This window comes from Lepisma saccharinum, chromosome 1 (assembly GCF_977018435.1).
Source record: "Lepisma saccharinum chromosome 1, izLepSacc3.1, whole genome shotgun sequence".
Classification (NCBI taxonomy): Eukaryota; Metazoa; Arthropoda; class Insecta; order Zygentoma; family Lepismatidae; genus Lepisma; species Lepisma saccharinum.
Window position 1 is genome coordinate 137,703,767 of NC_139229.1, and position 26,912 is coordinate 137,730,678.

The 26,912-nt window shown below is 37.8% G+C and overlaps 1 protein-coding gene across 3 annotated transcripts in view; it reads right to left on the reverse strand.

Annotated features, from left to right (window-relative positions):
- Positions 1 to 3,326: 3,326 nt before the first annotated feature.
- LOC146001536 (uncharacterized) overlaps positions 3,327 to 26,912 on the reverse strand; it is a 129,515-nt gene continuing 105,929 nt past the window's right edge. For all 3 annotated transcript variants that reach the window (XM_083138967.1, XM_083138977.1, XM_083138988.1), the window contains 7 exons: positions 19,147 to 21,736; positions 17,818 to 18,011; positions 15,151 to 15,303; positions 13,071 to 14,019; positions 11,927 to 12,219; positions 9,004 to 9,244; positions 3,327 to 4,174 (listed from right to left, as the gene is read on the reverse strand). In XM_083138967.1, coding sequence (XP_082995093.1) covers positions 3,933 to 4,174; positions 9,004 to 9,244; positions 11,927 to 12,219; positions 13,071 to 14,019; positions 15,151 to 15,303; positions 17,818 to 18,011; positions 19,147 to 21,736 — 4,662 coding nt within the window. In that variant the 3' untranslated portion in view covers positions 3,327 to 3,932. The remainder of the gene's footprint in view (positions 4,175 to 9,003; positions 9,245 to 11,926; positions 12,220 to 13,070; positions 14,020 to 15,150; positions 15,304 to 17,817; positions 18,012 to 19,146; positions 21,737 to 26,912) is intronic.

A 26,912-nucleotide genomic window follows, 5' to 3' on the forward strand; every position in this document is an offset into this window, starting at 1 on the left:
TCTTCAAGCTGATTCTTGCATATCAGACAGTAAGATTTATTAACTAATACTTTACCCTGCCTGTTTAACTCACTTCCCCAAGTTGTCCAGAATTACACTAAAGGTATCACACAAAATGCTTCTCGGTGCAAAAGTGACATTATGGACTGGTCTCTAGTTTCTTTTGTCTTGAACATCCCCAACATTAAGCTTTTGCTAGATAAGTATTCAAACATATTTTAAATAATTGGATGGTGGGAATTCGTTAATATGTCAAATTCATAAATTAATTTGCTTAATATGGAATATTTCTCCACTCTCAACAACATATAAAATATTATCTAACATTCTTTTAGAAAGACTAACCCCATATGCTAATGAAATTATAGGTGATTATCAAAAAATCGTATTTAAATGAAATTGGTGACATTTGAAAGAAAAACTCAAATATTTTATTTTACAACTCATAGACATTGAATGTGGCCCCCACGAGTGGTCCTGCAGACATCAAGGCGATATTCCCATTCATGCCACACACGCTCCCAACATATCCACAGGGATGGACTGGATTGCAGAAGTGATGCGAATTTTCAGTTCTTGCAGGTTTTGAGGCAATGGGGGTACATAGACACAATCTTTTATGTAACCCCATAAAAAAAAGTCACAGACCGTCAAGTCAGGTGACCTCGGCGGCCAATTGTAGAAGACATTATCATCATTTCCGGCACGTCCAATCCATCTTCCTGGAAGCCACTCATTCAGATGTTTCGAACATGTAAATGCCAGTGAGGAGGTGCTCCATCTTGTTGAAAAATAAATTCATTGCCTTCTTCATTTTCTTCCAATTGTGGAAATAACCATTCAGTGAGCATGTCAAGATAAGCTGGACCTTTCACAGTGGCCTCTCGAAAGAAAAATGGGCCATAGACTTGATGTTTTGATACGGCACAAAAGACATTCACTTTAGGGGAGTCTCTTACAACTTCCAAAATTGCATGTGGATTCTCACTCCCCCAAATCCTTACATTATGTCTGTTCACTTTTCCACCAACGTGGAATGTTGCCTCATCACTGAAAATTATTTTTCCTGACATTTACGTTATCCTCCATTAGTAACATAAAATGTTCAGAGAAATCTAACCATTTTACAGGGTCATCAGGTTTCAACTTGTAGGTTTGTAGGGGTGAAACTTCAGTTGCCTACGCAGGATCTTAGATACGGTGGGTTTAGGGATGTTCAACTGCTGACTAGCTCTACGTACAGACTTCTTAGGACTACGAACAAATGCCTCCCGCACTTGTTCCACAATTCCCGCATTGACAGATAGTCACCCTGAATGGCCTTTCCTTTGATGACATATGCAGCCACGATCCACAAAATCCCGGTACCACTTCAAAATTGACGTGTGTGAAGGAGCCTGATTTTGAAACCTTCACCTATAAGCACGCTGAACCTTCACCAAACTCTGCGTGGAATGATATTCTAAAACATACCAACTACGTTCTTGTGGGGTCGCCATAACCACTTCAATCCACATGCTGAACCTTCACCAAACACTGCGTGTAATGATATTCTAAAACACACCAACTACGTTCTTAAATCTTCTGTAATAACAACACAATTTTAAAGGAAAACATTCACATGTAACCTGCCTGCCTGCTAAATATCCAACAATGAACCTGCATCGTCCATTGTTGTCAGGAGTGAATTTATGTCAGTTTCTATGTTTGATCTCGTTCATTGTTGTCCATTGCTGATATAGGTGTCCATTGTTGACATGCACAAAAGTATGAGTTTTTCTTTCAAATGTCACCAATTTCATTTAAATACGATTATCCAAAGCGACGTAATACCACTTTAAAGTATGACAGTATATTTATGGACACGGTGTATATTAGCCAAGTTTGGAATACCTAAGAAGCTTGTTAATATGATAAAAGCATGCACCAGTGAAACAAAGTAAAATTTGTGTGGATATTAACATGTCTGACAAATTTACAATTCATGATGGGTTAAAACAAGGAGATGCAGTATCTCCATTGCTCTTTAATTTTGCCTTAGAATATGCTCTTGGGAAGGTAAAAAACTAACTAAGGACTAAAATTAAATGGTGTGACTCAGCTGTTAGTATATGCAGATGATGTAGACTTACTGAGGGATGATGTGAATACAATTAAGAATAATGCTGAAATATTTTTCAAAGGAGCTAAAGAGATAGGTTTGGAAGTTAGCAAAGAGAAACCCACAACTGGATTATCTGAGCACGTATTGGAAGAACAACATAAAATTGAGGGGCGGGAAGTCCTTAGGGAGGAGGATAAATTATTTAGAAGAAATGTATACGAAGCATCATTTATATGTAGGAATAGAGAAAATAAACTTAGTAGAGAAGATGGTAACATTGATGAACTCTAAATAGGAATGCTAAAAAAATGGGAAAAGCGGGAATATGAGAAAATCTGATTCAAGGTTACCCCAGACGTAGAGCATGAAGCTTGAATCCCAGGCAATTTCACTTTAGATATGACATAATGCGGAAGGGGAAAAGAAGTGGGGGGGAGGGAAGATCTAACTCTTAGGACCTCATGCATTTGCAAGGAAGCCATTGACTCAACATGTGAGTGGCAAATAACCGGAGGGATTCTTTTTTAATAAGTTGTAACAGAGGGCTTTTAATTGATTTTAATAGTAGGGAAATTTTACAGAGTGATTTTTAAAAAGAGAATAGGTCAGTTGTGATGGAATCCCAATATTTTATCCTATCCATGTAAACCTAATCCTTACCATTGACGAAGCTTCGTGGGTAATCCTAAAGCTGATGCACCCACCTGAAGAAGCGGACAGTGGTCCCTGAAACGTTGCCAATTACTCAACACATACTCACTGAACGTAAGTAAAAATAAGTTATATTTTATTTTTATATGAAATACCAAGCATTCTTTACGAGACTTGTAGGGTTTCAAAATGTGTGTATTTTCTTTGCTTTGTATTACAGCCTGCTTGCTTGCAGAGCAGGAGCTCTTATTCTCAATACAAATCACTTAACTGAGAAAAATTATTGAAGGAGAAAAAAAATATATAGAATGGATCTGGGTGGATGTCAATTTTGCTGCCCTAATGGTGTGATCCTAGGCCTAAATCTAGCCCTGTAGGAACACTTACTAGATCCAAAAATTACCTTTTATGTTATTGCCTTACAAAATGAATTTATAAAGGTAAAAGCTGAGAGAGAATTATAATGGACAAGTTTCTTACAATATCATGTACAATAGAATAACCTTACAACCTTCTGAAGCATTTGTTAGATATAGATTCTAGTACACACTTTATTTTCTGGGAATATCAAAATAAAATTATTTAAAAATTAGGATGTATTTCCATAAAAAGTATTTACATCTGTTTTACAAAGATGAGTGTTGAGGCAAGTATAGGAAGTTAAAGATCTAGAAGATAATCTCGATGCTGTCTTCACAAACAATTTACTGAATGTTACTACACACACTTTCTCACATAAAACAAGTGCATCATCCAAAAAAATTTACAACATACCAACCTCTCGAGTCTCAGCTGCGTCAACATATATAACAAGGAAAACAGCAAGTGCAATTTATTTTTTTTCTTAAACTAAACCCAACAGATCAAAGAATTTGGCACGGTCGAGAAAAATCTTTCGTAACCATTATCACGAAAGGGAAAAAAATTCTTTGAGCAATTGCTGAGATGATACTTTTCAAAGTATCTGTATATAAGGAAACTCTTTTGTCATTAAATTTTTTTTTCCGCAGATTAAAAAAATAATTCACTTGTCTCGGAGTAAGCTTAGATCATTAATACTGTTTTAATTAGCACTCTTGTCTAACGAGTAAGAAGAGTCAAAAATACTCTGTCCTAGTGCTAGCTAACCCCGTTCCTCCACCCTATGGTACAACTGCTGTCTGTAGCAACAAAGTGTTCAAAGATTCTCATCCGAATGACGATAACCAGCTTCCAGATTCACACGAGCTTTCCTCAAGATGTGATGAGTTTTATGCAGCTGCTTGCAGATGGCCTTCTCCACCTGCTTCTTTCTTTTATTGGCCACTTCCAACTGGCTTAATGTTGCTTGCAAAGCCTTGTTTGTTTGGCACAGGCGAAGCTTCAATTCTTCATTTTCATCCCTCAATTTCCTGCAATCTGGATCTTCAACTCTGCTCCCTGCAAATGTCAAATAAAGCAATTCTGCTGAAAATACATTATGTACAAAGCAACCTACACAAAATATTGCACAAATGCATAATGTGATGAAACAGACATTTTACCGATTCCAATCTACTCTCCATTATTAATTTTTTGAACTGATACTGATGTCAATATTTAACTGATTCCAGTACACGAGATTATTCAATAGAAATTTAGTGTTATTTTCAGCTTGACAAAAATAAATTTGCTGTAAACATTTCTACTTGCATGTTATGTATACACTGGTCAAAACAATTAGGGGAGCAAGCAAGAAATCCCAAAACCAAAGTTGGAAAGTCAAAAGTAGCAATGTATGTTGATGAAGTGAGTGTCCTCAACCAGTACAATTCATCTGTGATGAATCATCAGCATGAAGAGCTCTAGTGACACCATAAGGCATGTGGCAGAATTTGTGATATGAGGAGCAATCACGAGGTCACTTGGGAACACCGGTTGTTTGGTGCTGGCAGACCGTAAGTGCAGGTGGGATTCAGTTGAGTAGTGTTGAATAGGAACGATGGCAGAACAACACGATTTAGAGGAATCTAGCGAATGGAGAGCCATTGGGAGGATGGAAGCAGGGCAAACACAACGTGAGGTGGCTGCAGCCCTTGGTGTGTCACGCAGTGTCATTTCCAGGTTGTGGACACGATTTCAACAGACAGGTACAGTACGAAGGAGGCCTGGGCAAGGTTGCCCACGGTCAACAACAGTTAGGGAAGACTGGTACTTAGCATTGTCGGCTTGCAGGAATAGGCAGCAAACTGCAACTGACTTGCAACGCGGCCTTGTTTTGGCAACAGGACGAAGAGTCTCGGGCCAAACTACAAAATCGCCTGTGGGAAAGGGGTCTTTATGCAAGAAGACCAATGGCGTGTGTCCCTCTGAATGCCCAACACCGTAGGGCCCGCAGACAGTGGGCTGTGGAACATCGTGAGTGGGGACATGGAGAGTGGAGTTCAGTTCTCTTCTCGGATGAGTCGAGTTTCAGTCTCCAGTCAGATAATCGACGCATTCTCATCTGGAGGGAACGTGGAACTCGCAATTATCCCGCACATGTGCGCGAAGTGTCTCAGTGCGGTGGCGTAATGGTATGGGCAGGGATCAGTGTTGGTCGACGTACCCCCTGCACATTATCCGGAACGGTACTTTGACAGCCTTACGGTACCGGGATGAGATCCTCAGGCCTCATGTTGTCCCAATGGCTGCAGATATCGGTGATAGTTTAATTTTTGTGGGCGATAATGCCCGACCTCACCGAGCACGTCTGGTTGACGCCATGCTACGGGATGAGGGTATCGAACGAATGGTATGGCCAGCGTCCTCCCCAGACTTGAATCCCATTGAACATGTGTGGGACACACTCGGAAGATGCATTGCTGCTCGGCCAGCGCCGCCTACAACTCTGCAACAGTTGGAAATGGCCCCTATGGAGAAATGGGTGAATATCCCGCAGGCTGTCGTTGATAACCTTATTGGTTCCATGCAAAACAGATGTGCAGCTGTCATAGCAGTCCATGGCGACCACATGCCTTATTAGAGGTATGGATCTGTTGCGTATCTGTCCATTTCTGTTGTCTTATCACCGTGCTGTCTCCTGATTTTGTTCAGTACCTTGCAGAAATCACCCCTAGAACTCTGTTGTGCTAATGACTCAATAGACATGTATTGTACTGGTTGAGGACACACTCACCTAATCAAAATACATTGCTACTTTTGACTTACCAAGTTTGGTTTTGGGATTTCTTGCTTGCTCCCCTAATTTTTTTGACCAGTGTATATACCAGTTAAAGTTTCCCTACTGAGAACCCTCTGGAGTCCATTAGAACCATTGGATTGCAATGAAACTTGGTGCAGTGACTATGGAGACTATGGGAAAGTAAAAAAAAAAATACCAGGTAGAAATGACACTGAAATCTGGTGCAGAATGAACAATATCCTGCTGCTGAATCATTGATGGCATGCATATTGAACACTGTTGTACAGACAAACTAAAAATAATGCTTTGCATGTCCGACTGCTGGCTGTTGTTATTTCAGCACCATATTTCCACTTGCTGCTGAAAATTTGAATTATTTTCTTTTCACCAGCATTCACTTCTCCATCGTCTCCATAGCCTCTACCAAGTTTCACTGCAAACCAATATTTCAAACAGTCTTCAGAGGGCTCCGAGTGAGGGAACTTTAATTCTCACCACCTGGTATATTCAGAGACTTAACACTAATACAGAAGTCATTATTTACATATTTGAGAAGCACATGAATTCAAGTAGCAAAATGAGTTCATGTTCTTAATACTGAACATAATCTACTTCTTGTTTATTCACTATCTGTCCAGCAACAGTGAATATTCATTCCAATTTCTTTCTAGCCACTTTTTTTCCAAGTTTTGGTACTTCAATTTCCAGTGCAGCAATGCATCCTCATCAAGTGAAATAGTTGCTTCAGCAATGATTTTGTCAAAAACTCCATGAAGATGAAGATGTGGTTGGTACACTCTTGCTTATGTGCATATTACATCCCCATTCATGGATTTACTCACTTTGACCTAATTTTCAATAAAGCGGACAAAATTATATACAGAAACTTTTTAGAAGGTAAAAAAAACTTAGTATTGGTATCGGTTTAAACATCACATTTTTACTGATACTGATTCCGAAATGTCAATTTCGGCCAATATTCATACATTGGTAATCAGCTTCGTCATATCCCTCGCACAAATGATGACATCTTTTATGATTGAAAACTGTAGAGAGCAGGCAGCATGCATGAAAGAGGGTAGAAAAGTTAATAAGGATCCACGTTGGGGAAATCAAGTGATAAAGGACCTTTAGGAAGGCCACCCACAAAAGCCTCTCCATGCTCAGATAAGCTAATAGGGAATGGAATCAAGTCATTGGCGAGACCTGAAGGCCAAGATGAAGATGGATGTTGCTGTGGCAATGAACCTTTGGGGTTTCATTGAATGCCAGAGTAGCTATGTGCTCCTAATCTGGGTACACAAGTACCTTAACAACAAAACTAAATTATTTCAGTCCATGAATTTAAAGAATTGTTAATACAAGAGTTTTATGGAGATGAGCTCCTCATTGAACACAGTAAAATACATTCAAGAACAAAAATTAATACACCTTCAATGAGACCTGATGCTGTGGAGGGACATTCCACACACAACCCCACAGATTGATTATCCATGCACCAGAGGCTTGAGTGTGATCATTTATAAATTATAACCATATTTCACAGTTTCCCTTCTCGGGCTGGGCCTGTAGAGAAGTTGAGCTTTAGTCACACTCACATGTAAGCATCAGAATGTCTCCCCTTCCTCTTTTTCTTTTTATGTGACTGACTTTCAATTACAGATGGGTTAATATGAAATTCTGGCTGATGCAATAAAGTACTGATATAAAATTTACCAATACCTACAGATATTCAACTGATCCGATATAAAATTTCAAATTGTCTTTGAAGAACCTGAATGGATCATTAACCTCCTTAATAAATGTGTGTTTCAAGGTGACCAGTGCAAAAGAAGTTGCATATTTAGATGTACTTTTTTAAAAAGTAGGGCATGGAGATTATCCATAAAAATTGAATAAAATGACAGAATTTTGCCCTAAATTATAAGATATTTATAGCTATATTGGATCAGTAATTTTACCGATACGCCTACATCGACTGATACCAATAGAGTTTCTGCCCTCAATTAGCAAACTAAAAAAAAGTCTTATCTTTGATTTTTCCCCCCTTTTCACATTCTTTTATTTCCAGCTTCAATGTGTCATCACTCTTTCCATCCCCTCATGGCCAAGTATATTGATTGCTGGACTTGTAATCTCACCACCAGTGGTCCTACATTCAAGTCCTGGTGTAGGCATTTGAGTTTCATCTAATCATCATCATCATTTGTTGTTTCCTGCCTCTGACTGGCTGGGCATGGAAGTCAAGCCTCTCCATTTTTTCTTGGTCTTCCACCACTCCTCTCTTTCCATGATGTTCCAATCTTGTCCTCTTCTCTTAACACTCTCCACTATCTGTTCTGCTTTTCCAGACATCTTGGTCTCCCCATTGGCCTTATTCCCACTCCTTATGCATGGTAAGCTCTTACTGGTAGTCTTTCTGCATCCATCCTCTTCGTGTGTCATCTAATCACCATTCATCCTACTTTTCATGATTAGCCAAAAGTGGCAGAGAAGTGATGCTTTGAATTTGAATTTGAATTTAAAATTTAAAAGTTTGGGAGCGTCAGCACTTAGGCTATTTTGCTCCCGTCACATTATACGGGGGCCAGCCCCTTACCATCACAAACAACAACTCTAACGTTGCACAACTAAAAAATTTAAAATGTTCTGACTTCTGTTAAAAGCTGAGGCTGTAAAGGGGCACTCAGCACACATAAGGACAAAAGAACAGGACAATACAAACAAAATTATACTGGCCATGGGGCCAGTCGCCAGAGCCCCGTTAGTCTTCAGTCCATGGTGCACTAATGTGGAAGTGAGGTTGACATTTGGGTGTACTATGTGGAAGGTCACCCCTTACACCCCGAGAAGTGATGCTGAATGAGAAAAATTCAAATATACAGTAACTCTTTCCAGATATGCAACATTAGCAAAAAGTCCAAATTGCTTTCCCACAAATTAGAAGTTCAGAGCAGAAGTGGTATACTTATGCCACTAGAGCTCTGAACCCCTCAAATGTTTTTTAAGGATATTGATTCTGTTAAACTACTTAGAACATTAACAAGATGATACATGATCACAAATGTTATTTTACATGAGTAAATCAGGTTCAATTGGAACTTACGTCCTATGTCAGTTCCATCTCCTCTGGACTCAAGAGAGCTAGGAGCCATGTTGATCATCTCCTGGCACTGCCTCTCCAGAATCTTGTTTTGTGCAGAATCAGAATGACTAGCTTGCAGAGGCGGGTCTAGACTTGAGAAACGGCCAGTGTCACTCTCAATACCCAAGTCTGGAGAGGAATAGATGTTGCGAGCTGACAACTCACCTGACCGCTGCACATTGAACCAGTAATTGTTACAAGACTGAAAGATAAAAAGTATCTATTATACGAAATATAACATCATTGAAAGCAAGATCATCACTTACGCTATAAATGATTATTGTCTGTTGTTTACATCACTTAAAGTTAACTATGACAATTGAAATGGATGGAAGCCAGGATTGCTTTTGGCACCACCCGATGTTAATTGTTACATCATGTAAGTCAGCCCTACTACATAGCAACTAATGCTGCAATGAGTGTTTTTCGCTCGAGTGGCAAATACTTTGCAAGGGCAATGCTAGATGGCAGACAGAATTAATAGTTCTACCACTCAAACGAGTGGAATACATTCGAACTCTCGAACCCCATTAGTATTTCCGTCATTTTCTATGGTAGTGGGCCCTCAAATACGGATCGTGAAGTAAAAGGTGAAGTGAAATTGAAAATTAAGTTGTTGTTGTTGATTTGCTTTATTTTACTTCGCTTGTTGTGCCACTTTTTGGCTAATTTGCGAAGATGGAGATGAGTGATGACATGATGAAATTGATGAATGGATACTCACAAACATCCATGCCTGGGCCAGGATTCGAACCCAGGACACCTGGCATTGTAGCACGATGTGCTAACCATTCTGCCATGGGGCCAGCTGAAAATTAAGTGAACATAGTCATCGTCTCCATGTTAAAATGCAGTTTTGCATATCTTACCAAGATATGTAAAAATGAAATAGATGATTATGGGCTGAAACTACCTAGACTGACATTTTATGTTTCTACAATTATTGTCACATTAAAATGATGTTCAATTGAATGTTATAACTGCATTTTATTATTTCGCAGAATATGATTATCCTTTTCGGTAAGTGAACAATGATGTACATGTACTTGTTTGCACTGTGATACGATATTTTTAATTGCTTAGGCAGGTCCGTCAGCATGTGATCCATTTAAAGTTTTGGTCTGTAGATATTGCATACTTTCATATGTATTGTATTTGGGTCTTACATAATAATATACGAAATTATGATTTAGAATTCTAATTGCATGGAGTGATTTCCTTCCATGTATGGGTTTTAGGTTGACAGTGTTGCTTAATAGGCTTTGAAATACGGGACATTGCCAGTCAGTCCACTATGAGTGTGGTACACTCGAGAGTAGCACACTGAATCAAGCGTGGGAAACTCAAACGAGTGAAAGCGCAGCCCTCTACTAGCAACACTATTGCAATAGTTGGGGAAAAAAAGGGGGGAAAAAATACACACACATGCTTGTCACCCTATGAAAACCTCTGCATTTTATGTTTCGAACTATGCAAAGTCTCTCTTCAAATTAGGGGTCCTTTTCCAACTGACTTGATTACAACTCACACAGTGGAATCCATATTTTTTTTCAATTTCCTGCATTTAAAGATTTTGTTTTTGGTTCTGAAAAATGTAAAATCGACGTTCCACGAGGGATGAACAAGTATAAGTTTTTTGCACATAAACTACCAATGTTAAATTTACCGATACTGATATTCTACAGATCTGGTATAAAATTGCAAATATTCCATGAAGAACCTGAATCAGGTTTGTCATACTCCTACATAAGCCCATTTTCTATCATACAAATTATCAATCTTACGGGTAGTCCTCAAAAAAATAATATAACTGCTCTGGGAAAAATTTGGAAGAATTAAAATATCAGATAGTTATTTGAAAGACGAAACACCTTCAAGAACTTATTTTTGAGACAACAGTCTATCACGACATTCCAGTAGTCCTGAAATTACTTTTGCAGTAAATTGCACAATATTTCAGATAAGACTGGTCCATGGTGGAAGAAACTGCACTTAACTTCACTGCTTTTAAATGCACTATTGTGCATAAAATTACTTGTAATTACTCTGTCTCTTCTAGAAACAAGTGCTGTTCAAAATTTGGTGGGAGAGCCTCTTTCCAGCAACCTAGACACCACACAAAACAAATCAACAGCATGATAAAAGACACTTTAAAAGTCTGTCCAAGCTTTCAACTCCATCCCACAGTTGTCATCAGGGGTGGTTGAGAGACAGAGAGAAAGAAGAAGCAGAAGTTCCAATGTTTCTACTTGCTGTGTCTGCAGGTAGGCATGGACGTCCGCAGGATTTTTTCCAGGGAGGGGCAAGGATGGTATTTTTTCCAGCCACATTTTCCCCGATAATAATGTTGTTCCCTCAAAAAACATTGCTTAAATTTGAATTTATCATGTTCGTTCATTAATTAACACATATTATTGTGGCTGAAATGAAATTATGTGTGAAATATATAATTTTTAGTTGACTTCCATTTTCCAGGGGGTACAGTGTTGGTAAGAACCTGCTTGTTCTGACTGATGTCAGAAAAAGAAAGAGTTATTGTTTTATATTGAATAAAGATTCCCATATAAATTATTGTTGTGTCTTTTACCTGCTGTTTTGTATGGTGTTTAACAAACTGTTGCTGCCACATGATATCAATAGTTTTTTGGCATGTAAACTACAGTTATTATACATTTGCATGTTAAAACATTGTGTCCCAGGCATTATTTACTCTTCAAATGCACATGAGCCATGGAATTGGCCCTAGAGAAACAAGAGGAGATTCAAGTTTCTCAATTCAAAAAACAGCATTTAGCCTACAAACTTGTAAACCTCACATGCCCAAGTTTCCCCTTGGTCAAGAACACTATCTTGTCTATCACACTGTACTATTAGTTAGGCATACCTGATTATATGCTGCTTCAAATTCTTCTAATGTTTGATCAGAAACATAGTCTGACATTTCGCTCCTCTGACGACTGTACCCCAACTGCAGACTTGACATAGCAGACGAATCACCACTATCCTTTGCAATGCTATCGCCAATGATTATTTCAGGTCGCTGTCCATCTCTGTCTTGCTTAAGGGAAGATTCACTAGCACATGAATATGTGTTATCCTCTTGAATGTAATCAAAACTGGAACAGCTGCTCGGAGATAACATATCAGTCTGAACTGGCAATATGGTTGTGCATGTGCCTAGAAAATCAATCACGTTTTACTTTTAGTTATTAAAATTACAATACACATGGACAACAGTACAATTTGCAGAAAAAACACATGTTCCTTATTAACTTTGAGGACATGTATTTACTCTGAATATATAACCTCTGCATGTTATTCATTATAATGAAAATTAAATAATTCCAAAACAGAAAAAAATATAAATTCTGGTATACAGCTGTAGTTTGCTGGTGTTTAGTCTAACTAGAAGATATTTACTTTGGTTATTTTACAGCAGTTTTTGTACATCTTTATTAATTAATTGTGATGATCTGTATGAATGGTACAGTAACGGACAGTTCTGGATTGTAACTATTCCATTAACTTTCAATGGAATTGTTATAACCCAGAAGTGTCCATGACTGTACATACTACATGAAAATAAAAAAAAATAAAAATAACATTCATACCCAGAATCTTAAGAATGATGTCAGTCAACAATTCTATGCAGTTACCCACCAAAATTTTAAAAGGATGGTGCCATTCAGGCCTTGTAGTGACCTTAGGTATTCCTTTTTTATTTTGTGTGTGTGTGTGTGTGTGTGTGTGTATGTGAGGAACAGTCATTTGGCTATGCAGGAACTCGCACTTTAAAGCAGTTACTGTAGGTAATTTGAAATCACCTAAACTCCAAAATATAGAGGTGACTCTGTTTGTTGGTGGTAAGTCCGTTCCTGCCTGAAATGTGTGTTTACTTTTACTTTGGACCTGTATTGACAGTAACTACATTTATGGAAAAATATCAAACCAGTGAACACAAAGGTAATTGACATGCTAAAGCTGACTCTCACATGCTTTTAAGATACACAAAATAAAAGCAAACTTACCAGAATGCTGACCACACAGGCTAATCTCCTGCTCAGAGTGATGCTCCTTCATCGTTGTCACTGCCAATTTATCACTTCTTCTCCTTCTTCGTGCTATAAATAGTTCGTACTGTTCAATGTTCCTTTCCAAGCAAGTAATCTTGCTTTTAAGTTCCAGGTTTTGACTTTCCAGCTCTCTTAATCCCTTCACATGTTCATTGCACTCATCGTTCCCCTTTGCTACTTGTCCTTCCAGCTCTTCCAAGGTCTTCAGCCTCTCTTCGCATACTCTCAGTTCGTTCTCCGCTTCATTTTTATCAAGAGAAAGTTCCACTATCTGGTTCTTCTGTAACTTCACTTCTTGCTCCAATCGTAGCTTCTCGTTATCGAGTTTTGTCTTTTGCAAAGTGAGTTCGGACAGCGCAATCACCTTTTCATTCAGCTGTATCTGAATTTCCTGCAACTGGTTTGAGTGACTCTTCTCGCACTCTTGGATGTACGTGTTATACTTTTCTTTCCAGTTCTCAATTTCTCTTTCTTTAACGGTGACCATTTCTCGTAAAGAAGCTATAGTTTCCTCGTGTCCTGTTATCTTTTCATTTGAAATGCTCAGCTTGTCCTCGAGCTCGCGATTCTGCCTCTCCACTTCCAGTGTTTTCACCTCGTGTACCTTTATTTTATTTTGTAGTTCAAGAATAGTGCACTGCTTTTCCAAAATGTCATTTTCTTTCTCTTGAATCTGAACCTCTAATACAGTCACCTTCTCCTGCAACACTCTCACAGTCTTCTTCGTTATCTCTAATTCCTCTTGGACAATTGCAGTGCGTCGCTGTTTTACATGGCATTCTTCAAGTTGAGACATTACTTGCTCCAATTTAGACTCCAGATCACCACATTTCATCCGTGCATCTTCCAGCTGATCGGTTGTATCTCTTACTTTCTTGCACAGATACTTAACACTTTCTTCTGCCTGCAATTAAAGAAGGAAGTATAAACATCAAAATTCTCATAACCAACAATATATTTTCTCAGATTTGGAAACAGGTAATTCAAATATAAATTTCATTTACAACACTATCACAGAGTTTCAAGTTTTATCCCCAAAGAAACTTTTTTTATTATCAATTCTCAGAGAACCCAGTTTATTATCATGTAATCTTAATTGCACATTATCCATTGTCTAGTTTATCTTACACCTATTCCTAACGTCATATTTCAAAAGAACACCTTCTTTTATCTTCAGTTGAACTTTTTTGTGAAACAGCTTAAAGTGCTTTCTTTTGCTCGGAAAATTCCAGACCAAAAACACATATTGATAACATGACAAAACAAAAAGCAATAACATCAAATAATGAGAAACGGAACACCTGGGATGATGGTCTGGAGGTGTTACAATAGGTGAAGGGTAGGCTAAATAATGCATAATGCCCAATTAACAGCATGCTAATAAAGAACCATGTCACTAACATTCAGACAAACGTTTTGCACAGAGCTAAGTGTAATGGCAAGGTTATCATCAGTTTCAATTTCTTTTTCATACAGTACTTTTCTAACTGCTGCACATGTAACGTAAAAACATGTAACTGAAAGCGGCAACTGGTCTGTAATAAGTAGTAATATTGGCACAGGTGCTGAAGCCCAAAATGACCTGATCCTAACAATATTTCCTTTGGTTACTTTTTAGGCCCACATTTTATGACAACATTGACAATACCCAACAAATGAAGAGTATAGAAAGAGCAATTTTGCTTCTGAAGTTCCTTCTCATTCTTCGTCTCCTCAGCTAACATTGAAATTCTTCGCCTCATTTTCATCCAAGACTACCTGAATGTAACACTGGAATCATGTATGGTAACAAAACTTTGGGTGACTTGGTATCACTTCAACCGATACTGATATCAATGCCAACTTCTGACAATACCTGTACTTTTAACATTGTAGCAATTATTCCAGACAACAATCAGCTGATATCGGTGGCTAAATTCCCACTGGTACTTAACAATATCAATGCTATTGACTAATACTTATACATAGTGACTGTCAGCCCAGCTCCATATAGAAACTCTAACCATTCAGTGATGAAGGAATCATCATCACTTACTTGTCCACCGCTCAAGCTCGCAAAAGCACTTTCCAACTGCTGTTTAATGAACTCATTATGAAGTAGGGACGATTCTAACTTTTCTCGTTGTACATGAATTTCTTTCAGGAGATGTGTAGAGATGGGAACTGAAGAACCTGGACCAGTGATGAACTGAAAAATAAAACATTTAATACCATAAGTAGGCACTTATACACAAGTAGAAAGAGATCAAACGTGTGTATGTGTGTTATATTTAACAAAACAAGGCTTGCAGCATACATACATGCATGTTTTCATCTGTGGTCACACACCCACACACGTGTAGTGCATTACCAATTCTGGAAATTTTAATAAATTAAAGTTACATGGGCAACTTCTAATGCAAAAGCAATAAACATTAATTACACTCAGCCCATATACCACATCTTGCATGAAAAATTATACTACTATATACATATTGTACACATACTACTACACACATCTGACAGTTGTTAAGCTTATTAAATATAGTATGATCATTCAAATCTAATATTTCTCCTCCTGGTTCTTCACTTAATTGTTAGGCATTTTGCATGAAAATTTCATTATTATTAAAATCCAAACTTCACAGAAATACTAAAAGTGGTAGATTTCATGAACAAAATGTTTGTGCTCTAGCAATAAAAGTTGTTAATTAATCCAATATATATATAGCCCCAATCCCACCACTCACTCACTCACTCACTGACATAAATGTTCTCCATGAAGGAAGCCCCGGAGGCGAAAAACGCCCGATTACGACCCCCCATGAAATCGTCCCAAAAGGCCGAGAAAATTCAAAAATCGCTCAATCGGCCCTTCCTTAAGGGTGAAAATGCCCTTTTCTCACGTCCTTAGCAACCGTTGCCACGGGCATTTCTTTTGCACACATTGTTTCCTTCAATTCTTAATTGTCCAGCTACATTATATTTCTCACAGATAAGTAACACACAGATGAATCAACTCCTGGCTTTGAAAAGGTGCCTGAAACAAGGGTGACATCTACATAATAAGGAGTTTCAGCCCAGATACAATTACGTATATATTGTTATACTCAATGCGTAAATATCTGCATCGTGCTTGTTTCAACTAAATGTTTAGGGGGTATAATGACATGCAATTCCTTAGAGCTTGCCGTGCTTGTTGTTCACCATGGAAACGGACGTTGCTAGGGAACTTAAAGAAAGTTTATTTTCACCCCGAATGCTACTGTAAGGGAATTATGCTAGAGTTTTCGATTGATTGATTGATTGATTGATTTGGTGTTTTAGGTCCACTTTGTGCACAGTATTAGAGTTTTCGAATTTTAAAATGTGAGCATCAGAATTCATTGCAGAGGAGAGATAGAAATTTGCGAAGAATGAAGGAAAACATTTCTTTATTTCAATTATGTTTAAAAATGTAAAACTGACTACAGAAGTAAAATGTTACTTTTCCAATTTAGTGTCGCTATTGAATTCGTTTACATAAAACATCTAACTAACTATCCTGAAACTGTTATTACTTACCCAGCTTATTATTAAGAAAGAAACCAATAATATTTTGATTATTTGTATATATTACAGCGCATACACACATAAATTTACGTTCAAAAACTTTCCAAATAAGCGAACCACGTCGGCGAGTGCACGAGACGTGGCCACAGGCCACGTCGAAAGTGCGCGAGTCTTAATATTAGAATTACATGTCATAAGACAGTGGAGTTGTACAGTTTGAGAAATGGTAAAGAAGTCCAACAAAAGCATTATCGGCCTTGCAATAATGTCAAAATATTTACACAAAAATGATAAGATAAGCATCTCAGGCAAGACAATCACGAATAATGATCACTTTTGCTTCCTCCCAAAATACTTTTGAATTGGGTTGACACACAACAATATATTATTTTGTATTTCTAGAGATTAAAAATACAAAATTATTTATTTCTTACGTAAAATGAGTATCTATTTTGTACACCGAGAACATTTCGGGAACCACTGTTCCCTTCTTCAGGTCCTATATCTCTGCTATCCGAAAACCATAGCTTCATCAAATCATACACTCATCAGGAAAAGGAATTGGTGCAATATGGTAAAGGTAAAATTTGGAAAATGCTAAAACCTTTGCTGGTCCCATGTTCACTGTTATTTGTTAAAATAATCACTATAGAACCTTCAGCTAAAAAACCTGATGAGTGTATGATTTGACGAGGCTATGGTATTCGGATAGCCGAGATATAGGACCTGAAGAAGGGAACAGTGGTTCCCAAAACGTTGTCAGTGTACAAAATAGATACTAATTTTACATAAGTAATAAATAATTTTGTATTTTTAATCTCTAGATATACGAAATAATATATATAAAAGTGAGTAAGTCGCACAAACCTGAAGTATGGACACACAACAAACATACTAGTATTTGAAAAGCTGTGTATGTGTCTCAGTGCAATCAGCCACAGAGGTGACATGGGATTTAGTTTAGGTTAGTCCAGGTAGGGAGAAGATCCCCTGTACAACTTCTAACGTTTGAAGCTTTAGTCTACCTGACAACACATTACAACATGCAATAACATTTCCTATTGTTGGAAAGTAAAATCACTACACATGCATTTCCTGCAAACTTTGGTTGCCAAAACTCACGTTAACGAATTGTGTCTTACTCAACATATGTCGACTTATCCAACTTTACCTCATTTCCTAGTTTTGATGCATTCATGCTTGTATCCTTCGAGTCAAGTGTGCCAGATTCCTGAGAAGTAAGCTGCTTTCCAAGAGACTGGTAAATGTGAAGTTCTGTCCTCAAGGCTTCGTTCACTTGCTCCATGCAACGCAGCTTGTTCTGAAGGCGTCGCACTTCAGTCATCTCCGACCTTGTTCGTTTGCCTGGAAAGAGGGTTTTTAAGTAAGAAGCACATTATTTACAATTTACACAAGAATAGTAACATAAAGCACATGAGCTGGAGGATAGAAATTTGGGAAATAGGCTTTGCATTTAAAAATTCCATATTGTTAGTCTGAAAGAAGTGAAAATATAAAGCCAAAAACAAAAATCTTCATAAGTAAACCAGTAAAAATGATGCTAAAAGCTGATTAATGGTGGAAGACTCTTAGGAAATCAAATTTTTTATTGACCACTCCATGTACATTTTTGTTACCATTTCATTGATATAAAGTTAGAGTGAGAATTTTAACCTCCCAGTAATAAATACATAGAAGTTCCCAGAAATTTATTTATTATTTTTCAAGATTCTATGTGCCTGTAAAACTTGTGGCAAAAGTGTCATCCTACAACTTTTGGTCTCTACCACACCAGATTCCTTCACTGAATTAAAGAAATATAATTTTGGTTATTTACCATCTATGTAAAGCTAAGATCAATCCAATATCAAAAGTTTGATACTATCATGCAATTTAAAATTAATCTGAATTTGAACAGAAATAGCTATTGCCAGAAAGAGCTTTTTGAAATAACTAATTGCAGGAAATGATGGTAGAAGCTGACAAGAGTCATGTTCAAATTTTGGCTGAGTCAAAATTTTCCACTAACATTTCAATTAGTTCATCAATATGTAATTAAAAATTGAGAGCATAAATGTTGCATTGCAACTTAATTCTATCTGAAATATTCTTAGATTCATTTATAAATTTATGCATGTACTATGCTATGATTTACATGGCATTTTGGCAAAATTGTGGAATTCCAGGTTTTGCTAACTTGGGGTTCTATGTTTGAATTTACCTAAGAATGAAGCAAACTTAAAATAATCAAAACGTTTATCAGAATTTTGTATACCTTAAGGGATATACAGATATCTGGGACAGCAATGAAAATGAAACGAATGATTCTTTCCACCATTGCATCAGTTCAATATAGACATATATGGATTTTTAAATGAATGAGTCTGTATATCTGAATTTTGCATTAAAATATTTCTACATTCATTTATGTAATAACATGGTATTGGCAATCATCTCTACTGTTCATCATGAATCAATCATAAACATCTAAAAAGCTTACCTGGAGTTCGAATTTCACGTGAAGAATCCTCAGAATCCGAAGACTCATCAAGGCCATGGGATCTTGTCACTCGAGTTCTAATGTGTGGCGATTTCTCAGCCAGCAACAACGAGTCCTGTTCCAGTCCTATTCTTGCCATTGACACTTTCCGATCCGGTTCCGACCATGCTTCAGACTCAGAGTGTGATGCTGCATGTTGATCTTGCTGAGCTACGAAAACAGATTGCTCGAGATGCTGCTGTGGAACGACAAAAGTGTTGGTGCTTGAACTTCGCTTAACTCTACTCGAACCTTTGGATCCAAATAATGCTTGTCTGCATGAAGGTGCATCGTCAGCTACTCTTGTGTACACATACTGATTTCTTATGTTATGCATGTCGGATGCTGAGCGTTGTAATCTCGTTAAGCTGCTGCAAGAGAGTGATGAGCTCATGGGGAGTAGGGTGTTAGCATTGTGCACTTTGTACACTCCATGGGGAGGACAGGATGTAACTTGAATCGCACACGCTTTTGGTCGGATGGGTGATGTCCACTGGGCAGCTCCTCTGCCATCCACAAGATGGCTATTGTAAAATGTCATTGAAGACAATGAATTTACTGGACGTTTGTTGCACTGCTCTTGAATCGCACCAGCAGAAGGGCTTCTGCTCGATCTAGAGCTTGGACTTTTATCAACACATCCTGCCTTCCATATAGTTTTCATGCTACCACTGGAATTTTTGGACAACACATCACTTGGGCATCCAGGGCTGAGGCCCTGATCGGTAACATTGGCTGGAATTGAAATGCTGGGACTGTCCCTCAGTACTCCGATCTTTTCATTGTTAGCAAGCGAAAGCTCGATATCGCGCTGCCTCACCTCTTCAAGAAGAGTCTCTACTTCCGAGCGGAGCTTGTTAATCAGCTGCGACTGATCCGTCAAGAGCTTGTTCTTCTCTGTTATAATCTGATCTAACTTTTCTGCTTTAACAGTTTGTTCATTTAGCTCTTTAGTTACAAAATACAATTTCTCTACTTGCTCTTCCAATTCTTTATTCTTCTTTTCTATTTCTTCATTCAGCTGAACCAGAACACTGCTGTGACTTAAATCAGGTGTCAGTGTCACGTCTCTAAGCGTCCCATCTTTCGCATCTGAACTGCTATTTTCGGAAACTTTATGGCCGAGTGCTGGTTCTCCAATTGCAGAGTCTGTCCAAATTTCTGCAACCGCACCTTCCTGGAAGCTTAAACTTGAACACTGAGAGGTGCTCGAAAAGCCAATACTGTCGTGGGTCTGGTCGACCGAGAGAGAAACAAACTGGGACAAGGTTGTGTTTTGAAGCATGGGATGCGACTGGCTCAACGAATGACACAGAGAAGCACTTAATGACATCGAAAGGGTCCTCGACAACTCGCGACTCCTATCAATAGCCTGCTGTAGTGCATTTCTGCGCCGTGGAGCCAAGGCAAGTTCCTTCCTGTGCAGGAGACTTTCCAGGAACCCAGCCAATTCTTCCAAACGAACACGGAGGAGGTTGCATGCATTACCGGATTCAACCAGGCTTTGATGAAGTATTCGAATTTCGCTCTCGTACTGTTGGATCGTCTCCTGAAGCTCCATCATGTTGATTTCCGCACCGTGCTTCACCGACTCCAGCTCCGATCGCAAATTCTTGATTTCTGTGTGAAGTTGCTCCGGGCCACTTTTTAACTGCTCTTCGTAGATCTTACACTGAGACTGCAATTTCTCCAGTTCTTCTTTACTCTTGGCTAAATCTGCTTTCAAGACTTGCAATTTATTATCATTCTCCCTCTCTGGCGTATTTCTAAGCTTATCCTTCAACTCTTCTACTTTTCTGCAGAGATATTTCCTCTCTTCGAGGCTAGACTGGAGCTGGTCACGCAACGACTGGACTTCCTCACTTAAAACTTCACTACTTTGACCAGAATCTGTCGACTCACTATGCAGTTGTTCCCTACATTGAACATCAGTGGAAGGCAAATGTATGTGTGATATATTCTGATTGAACGTAATAGGTTGCTGGACAAGAGAATCTGGCATAAATGACGATTTCATCTCTTTAATCAATGCAGACGGAAGATTTACATGTACTCCTAACTCTGTAACCTTTTCTTGAAGAAATTTTAATTGCATGTCCCTCCCGTTAACTGCTTCCTGCATTGCCATTATTTCGAGTTCCTTCTTCTCACAAATTTTGTTCAGTTTATCCTGAAGTTTTTCAATTTGCTTGTTTTTATCCCACAATTCCATATTAATGAGCTGCTGCAAATTTGATGTGTGCTTCTTCAGTTCAGTATTGAGGCAGTCAATCTCTTTTTTCTTGCTTTCCAACTCTTCGGTTTTTCTTGCCAGTTCTGCTTCCAGTTCACTATTACTTGTTAATTTAATGTTTACACTTGGATCACATTTTTCATCTTGCACCTTCTCATTTGCAACCGACTGTTGTAACTGACTCTTAAGAAGGGTGATTTCCTGTTCAAGTTTCTGAATTTGTTGATCTTTAATTTCTGCTTCTTCTGTTTGATTTACCATTTTCTGTTCATATTCTTCTAGTCGGGCCTGTTTTTCTCTCAAGCTCTTAAGCATTGTCTGGAACAGAAAAATTGAATGAAAATGTAGAAAAGAGGTGCAGGAGATACGAAAAAATTAAAGACATTTGAAATATACCGCTTAATATTTAGATACTCACACTCACTCACTTTCTTTCTCTCTCACACACACATACATACCTACCTACCTCATAATGTTCTTAACTTGCATAGCAAATCTTTATGATGAAGGATATTGTATGTTAAGTACATTAATAAAATAAACACAGGGTGTCTCACTCGGTCTTGGCCCCCGATTTTCGCATATAGAAATCAAAGTAACGGTTGTAATGTAATAAAATTTGCTACGGACATACCTTGGTTTGTGTGAAGCATGGTGACATCGAAGAAAATGTTGTAAGTGATCGCCATGAGCATCAAGGCATGCCTGCACACGTCTATCCATGTTACGGAAGACTGCCCCCAACATATCGGGAGGCACAGCATTCATTTCCTGGGAAATATTGTCTCGCCTACAACGACTGTGGCGCTCATTCTCATGATTTCACCATGCTTCTCACACACTAAGGTATGTCCTTAGCAAATGTTATTAAATTACAACAATTACTTTGATTTATATAAGCGAAAATCTCTGGGCGAGAGTGTATATCACATGATTGCACAAATAACTACAAAGCCACCTTGCCAATCTATTATTAGCATACTTTAAACACCATAATTTATAATTTAAACAATAAAAATTGGATGCAAGACAAAAACAATAAAATTTAAACAACAAAAATCAGATGTGTGCACAGCATTTGCCATGATACACAACACTGAAATGTTGGCACAAAGAAAATATAGTGCTTGTTTGAATGTAATATGGTCCATGCTAGAGGGAATCAACATTGTATCTGTCCAATTAAGAATAATAATTCACGAAGTCTTGAAAACATTTCCACTTACATTTATTGCATTTTAATTCTAAAATAATTTTTGGTACTACCTAAAATCATGAATCAAATGCCAATACTGTATTTACAATTAACAGGGTAAATAAATCATTTTGTTTCTCATAAATCTATGGCAATTTTTTAGGTTGAACTAGGAATACTTTTCGCTTGCAGTTGTGGAAGTTCTGGATATCACAAATGGTGGATTTGACTGATATAGATGTCACTAAAGTCACATATCTGCATATTTATTAACCTGAAGTCTTTCAGCACATCACGTGGCTTCTTCAGGAGGATTGAACAATAGTGAAACTTATGAGCATAATAAATATACAGGTCATGTCAAAGTGAGTGGCATCTATATTAGTAACGCTGGCATGTGGTGTGAGGTGCATTTTTAATCTACTTGGTATAGTTTTAACTACAAGACCTGTGGCAACAAGCACCAGGCTGAGAGCTACCCAGTTACATTGCTGAAGGATTTACATACACACTCGGAAACAAGAAATTCTAAGTCACCCGAACAGGATGCAGTGTTTCAAAGTAACAATTACTTTTTTTGAGTAATGGTAACTCTAATTAGTTACTTTTTAAGTGAGTAATTCATTGTAACTCAATTACTTTTTTAGGTAATGAATAATTACTAGTTACTTCTTCCGTGCATCAACAGTAATGAACAAAATAGAAGTAAAATTTTAATCTTCATACTGTACATACCTAGGTACATTTGTTACAAGCAATTGCTTTGCATCACTTTCAAGTATCGGGACTTTTATTTTCTTAATTCTATATTTTATATTTAAATATGTGTGGTTTATTACAATTTAATGAAAATTAGCATTAATTGTGCATTGTCATAACAATCTGTTTGTAGTTCATATGTGCAACACATTCTATGAATTTATAGTTAAATTCTAACTAAGTTATATTTTGAGTAAACTATAACTAGGTTACTTTTAAATAGTAACTTTCCGATGTCTGACAGAATGTTTTTTAACAAGTCAGAAACACTTAATTACAAAGTACTTAGCAGTTTTGAAGCAAATTTACAACTTCCTGTCTTTGAACTCTATACTAAAATGACATAAATATACATTTCATAAATAATAATAATAATAACAACAATACCTGCACCCAGCCTGATTTGTATGTAGTGTTTTATTCTCAATTCAAAACCACAATGTCCCCCATTTATTCTATATTTTGTCTGGATCAGATGTGTACTTTTACAAATTCCAAAAGCAACTAACTCAAATTCAAATGCATGTTTTTTACATTGGATTAGGGAGGTCCCTGCAACTTACAACTCTCTACTCTTATCAAATTCATAATCTTTCAGCACTATTTTCTAGCAATGTTACAGCTAAAATCTTTCAAACCATTCCCAGAATTCTGTTCAAGGACAAATGACAACCTTGCAGCTTAAAGAATTTAAACAGTTTCACGTCATACAACAAAAAAATACAGGGTGCTTTCTACTGCAGTATCCTTCAAACGTAAATGGCTACAGGAACAAGAAATCATCATTCCTGCCTTTGTCTAATTTCTTTTCAGCAATAAGGAATTGGATGTAGAAGAGCAAATTTTTTTTTTTTCCGAAAAGCAGAAGTCTAGGAATGAAATGAGCAAAAAATTATTTAACTATAATCAAAATTTAGTTTTAAATCTACAGCTTCTGATGTTTACCGAGTACCTTATTTACTCTTTGGCTTTTTAACCAATGAACCGTTTTTCTCGTTGCTTCTTGAGCTGCAAGACTTGATGCACTTTATCATATGATGACCAAGGAGGGGAGGAGGAAAGTGATGATGGTGGTGAGAAGGAAGGAACTGCAGGAGAAAGCAATATATATATATTTGATAGAAAATGTTTGAAGTGCATAAGATTACCATTAAATTATTGTTAGGGCTCAAGATTTTTTTTAAAAGTAAATAAATACATTTCTGCATGGTGATTGATTGATTGAGTTTGTTAAGTCCACTTTATGCACTGTAAGGTTAATCGAGACTGGACCTACAGTTTAAATGTGATCCAAACCACTATGTACCTTCACTGGGTATTGAACCCAGGACACCTTGATTACAAGGCAACAACACTACCACTAGGCCATCAAGAAGCCCATTTCATGACTAGAGCATAAATGCCAAATTTTATATCATAATTTAAAAACTCACTGTGCAATTTTTCTTGTGTAAATACATGGTGTCTGAATCATAGGTTCAACAATAGAAAAGAGCCTAATTTTCAAACCATAATGTAATGGGAAGCTTTGTGTTTTCTGGCACATAAACCCATGCATTTGTTCTTGGCCATACTAAACAAGCTTCTATTTGTGCACTCTCTTCCACCTGTGTAGCATAAGATGTATTCCACCTCCGAAAAAGTATTCAACATCTGAAGTGTGTCAATTTATAGCCTGCCAAATAAATTATGATTCACTGCTTGTTCAAATTCTGCTCTGCTGACCAGAAAGCACCAGATGAGCAGCAAACACCAGGGAGCGGAAAGGAAGGCCAAGTGTGTGCCTCCACCCCCACCCTTCCAATTAACTGTCTAAGAAAGCAGAAATGTGTTAATGTGTCCACATTCTGTGCAAGGTGTGGTGTTTCTCAAATTAACATGGCCATGAGTCTTCAATGAATCAAATATAATGAAAGAAATTATTATTTTGGTACAGGTAAGCTGGATACACTGTATTTATTAATATTTACTGAAACTTATTGAGACTTTTTTTTTAAATATAAATTTGCCAGAAAGAAAACAAAGTTATCATTTTATATATATTCTAGAACAAGACTCTTTCAGTAGTAAATTCATCAGCCAGAAGCTTGACCCCAATGATCTGTGCAGATACTGTAATGGACGGAGTTACCCAACCAAAGTCTGGTTTCATCCCAATTAAGGTACTCTGTGCATGATTTTCAGTTATATGACGCACGGTTTTAGAAGCAATATCAGGCGGAGCTACAGAGAGTGAGTCATTGGCAACCAGCCAATGGCAGGAGTGCAACATTGTACAGTTAGGAAAGTGCGGCACTCAAGTTAAATGCAGTGTTCTGTATTTTTCTGGTGCGCAAGAAGTTTTCATAAAACTTGCCACTTTAAGGCTCATCATAGGATGGGGCACGACATTTTGAACCTGACTGTCCAAGTCCCATGAATTTCCATCGCATACAGCCGGAGTTATAGTTTCTCGAAGAAACACGGGAAAAACACCACCTCCCCCCCCCCTCCCCCCCCCTCTCTCTCTCTCTCTCTCTCTCTCTCCCTCCCTCCCTCCCCACACACACACACACACACACACACACACACACACAATGAACCTTTCTTTCCCTCCTGTATTCAGCCTTTTTTTTTTTTTTTGTTGCCGAGTTGTTGTGTCTTGGTAAAGCTATGGGTGTTAAATTCGGCTGAATATGCCCAATGACCCTTCATTGTCGTGGCCGTTCACGAACATTGCGAGTCAGTTAAGTCAGTTTGAGTTCAGAGTTTTCGCAACAAGGGCGGTGTAAGATAATTTTACTCGTACGCCACGAAGAACAGCTGTGAGAGGATTCAATATAGCCCTTGATTGATTGATTTTATTTCGCTTTTCTGCCACTTATGGCTAATCGCGAAGATGAGGATGGGTGATGATATGATGTAATTAATGAAGGGACACTTACAAACACCTATGCCTGGGCTGGGATTCGAACCCGGGACACCGGACATCGTAGCATGCTGTGCAATACAGCCCTTATGTTGTTTGATAGTTGTGCAATAGTGTGTGTTCCGTGAGTGTTATTTAATAATGTCGCACTGCCCCCATGGTGAAGTGGTTAGCATATCACGCTACGTCGCCAAGGGTCCCTGATTCGAATCCTGGCCTGGACATGGATGTTTATGAATGCCCATTCATCAATTTCATTATATCATCACTCATTCCCATTTTTGCAATTAGCCAAAAGTGACAGAAAAGCAAAGTAAAATAGCAAATCAAATCAAATTAATAATGTCGCTCTCGAAATCTAGCACCAGTAGTACAGGGTAAAATATTAAGTTCACAAGACAGAAATATTGTTTTTAAAGTGTATTCTTACTTCAAGGAATTGGCAGGGAAGAAGTGCATGTTGAAACAGTGTTTTCTCATAGTCGAGAACTTACGGCTAAAGCGTGTGGTGTGTGTGTCAGGGTGCATACTGTGATGCGTATTATAAAACAGGGTAAAGTATCTACCACAGAAATCGGTGAACCAGTATTCAAATCTCCTGGGAAACATGCCAGAAAACAGAAACGAGAGCG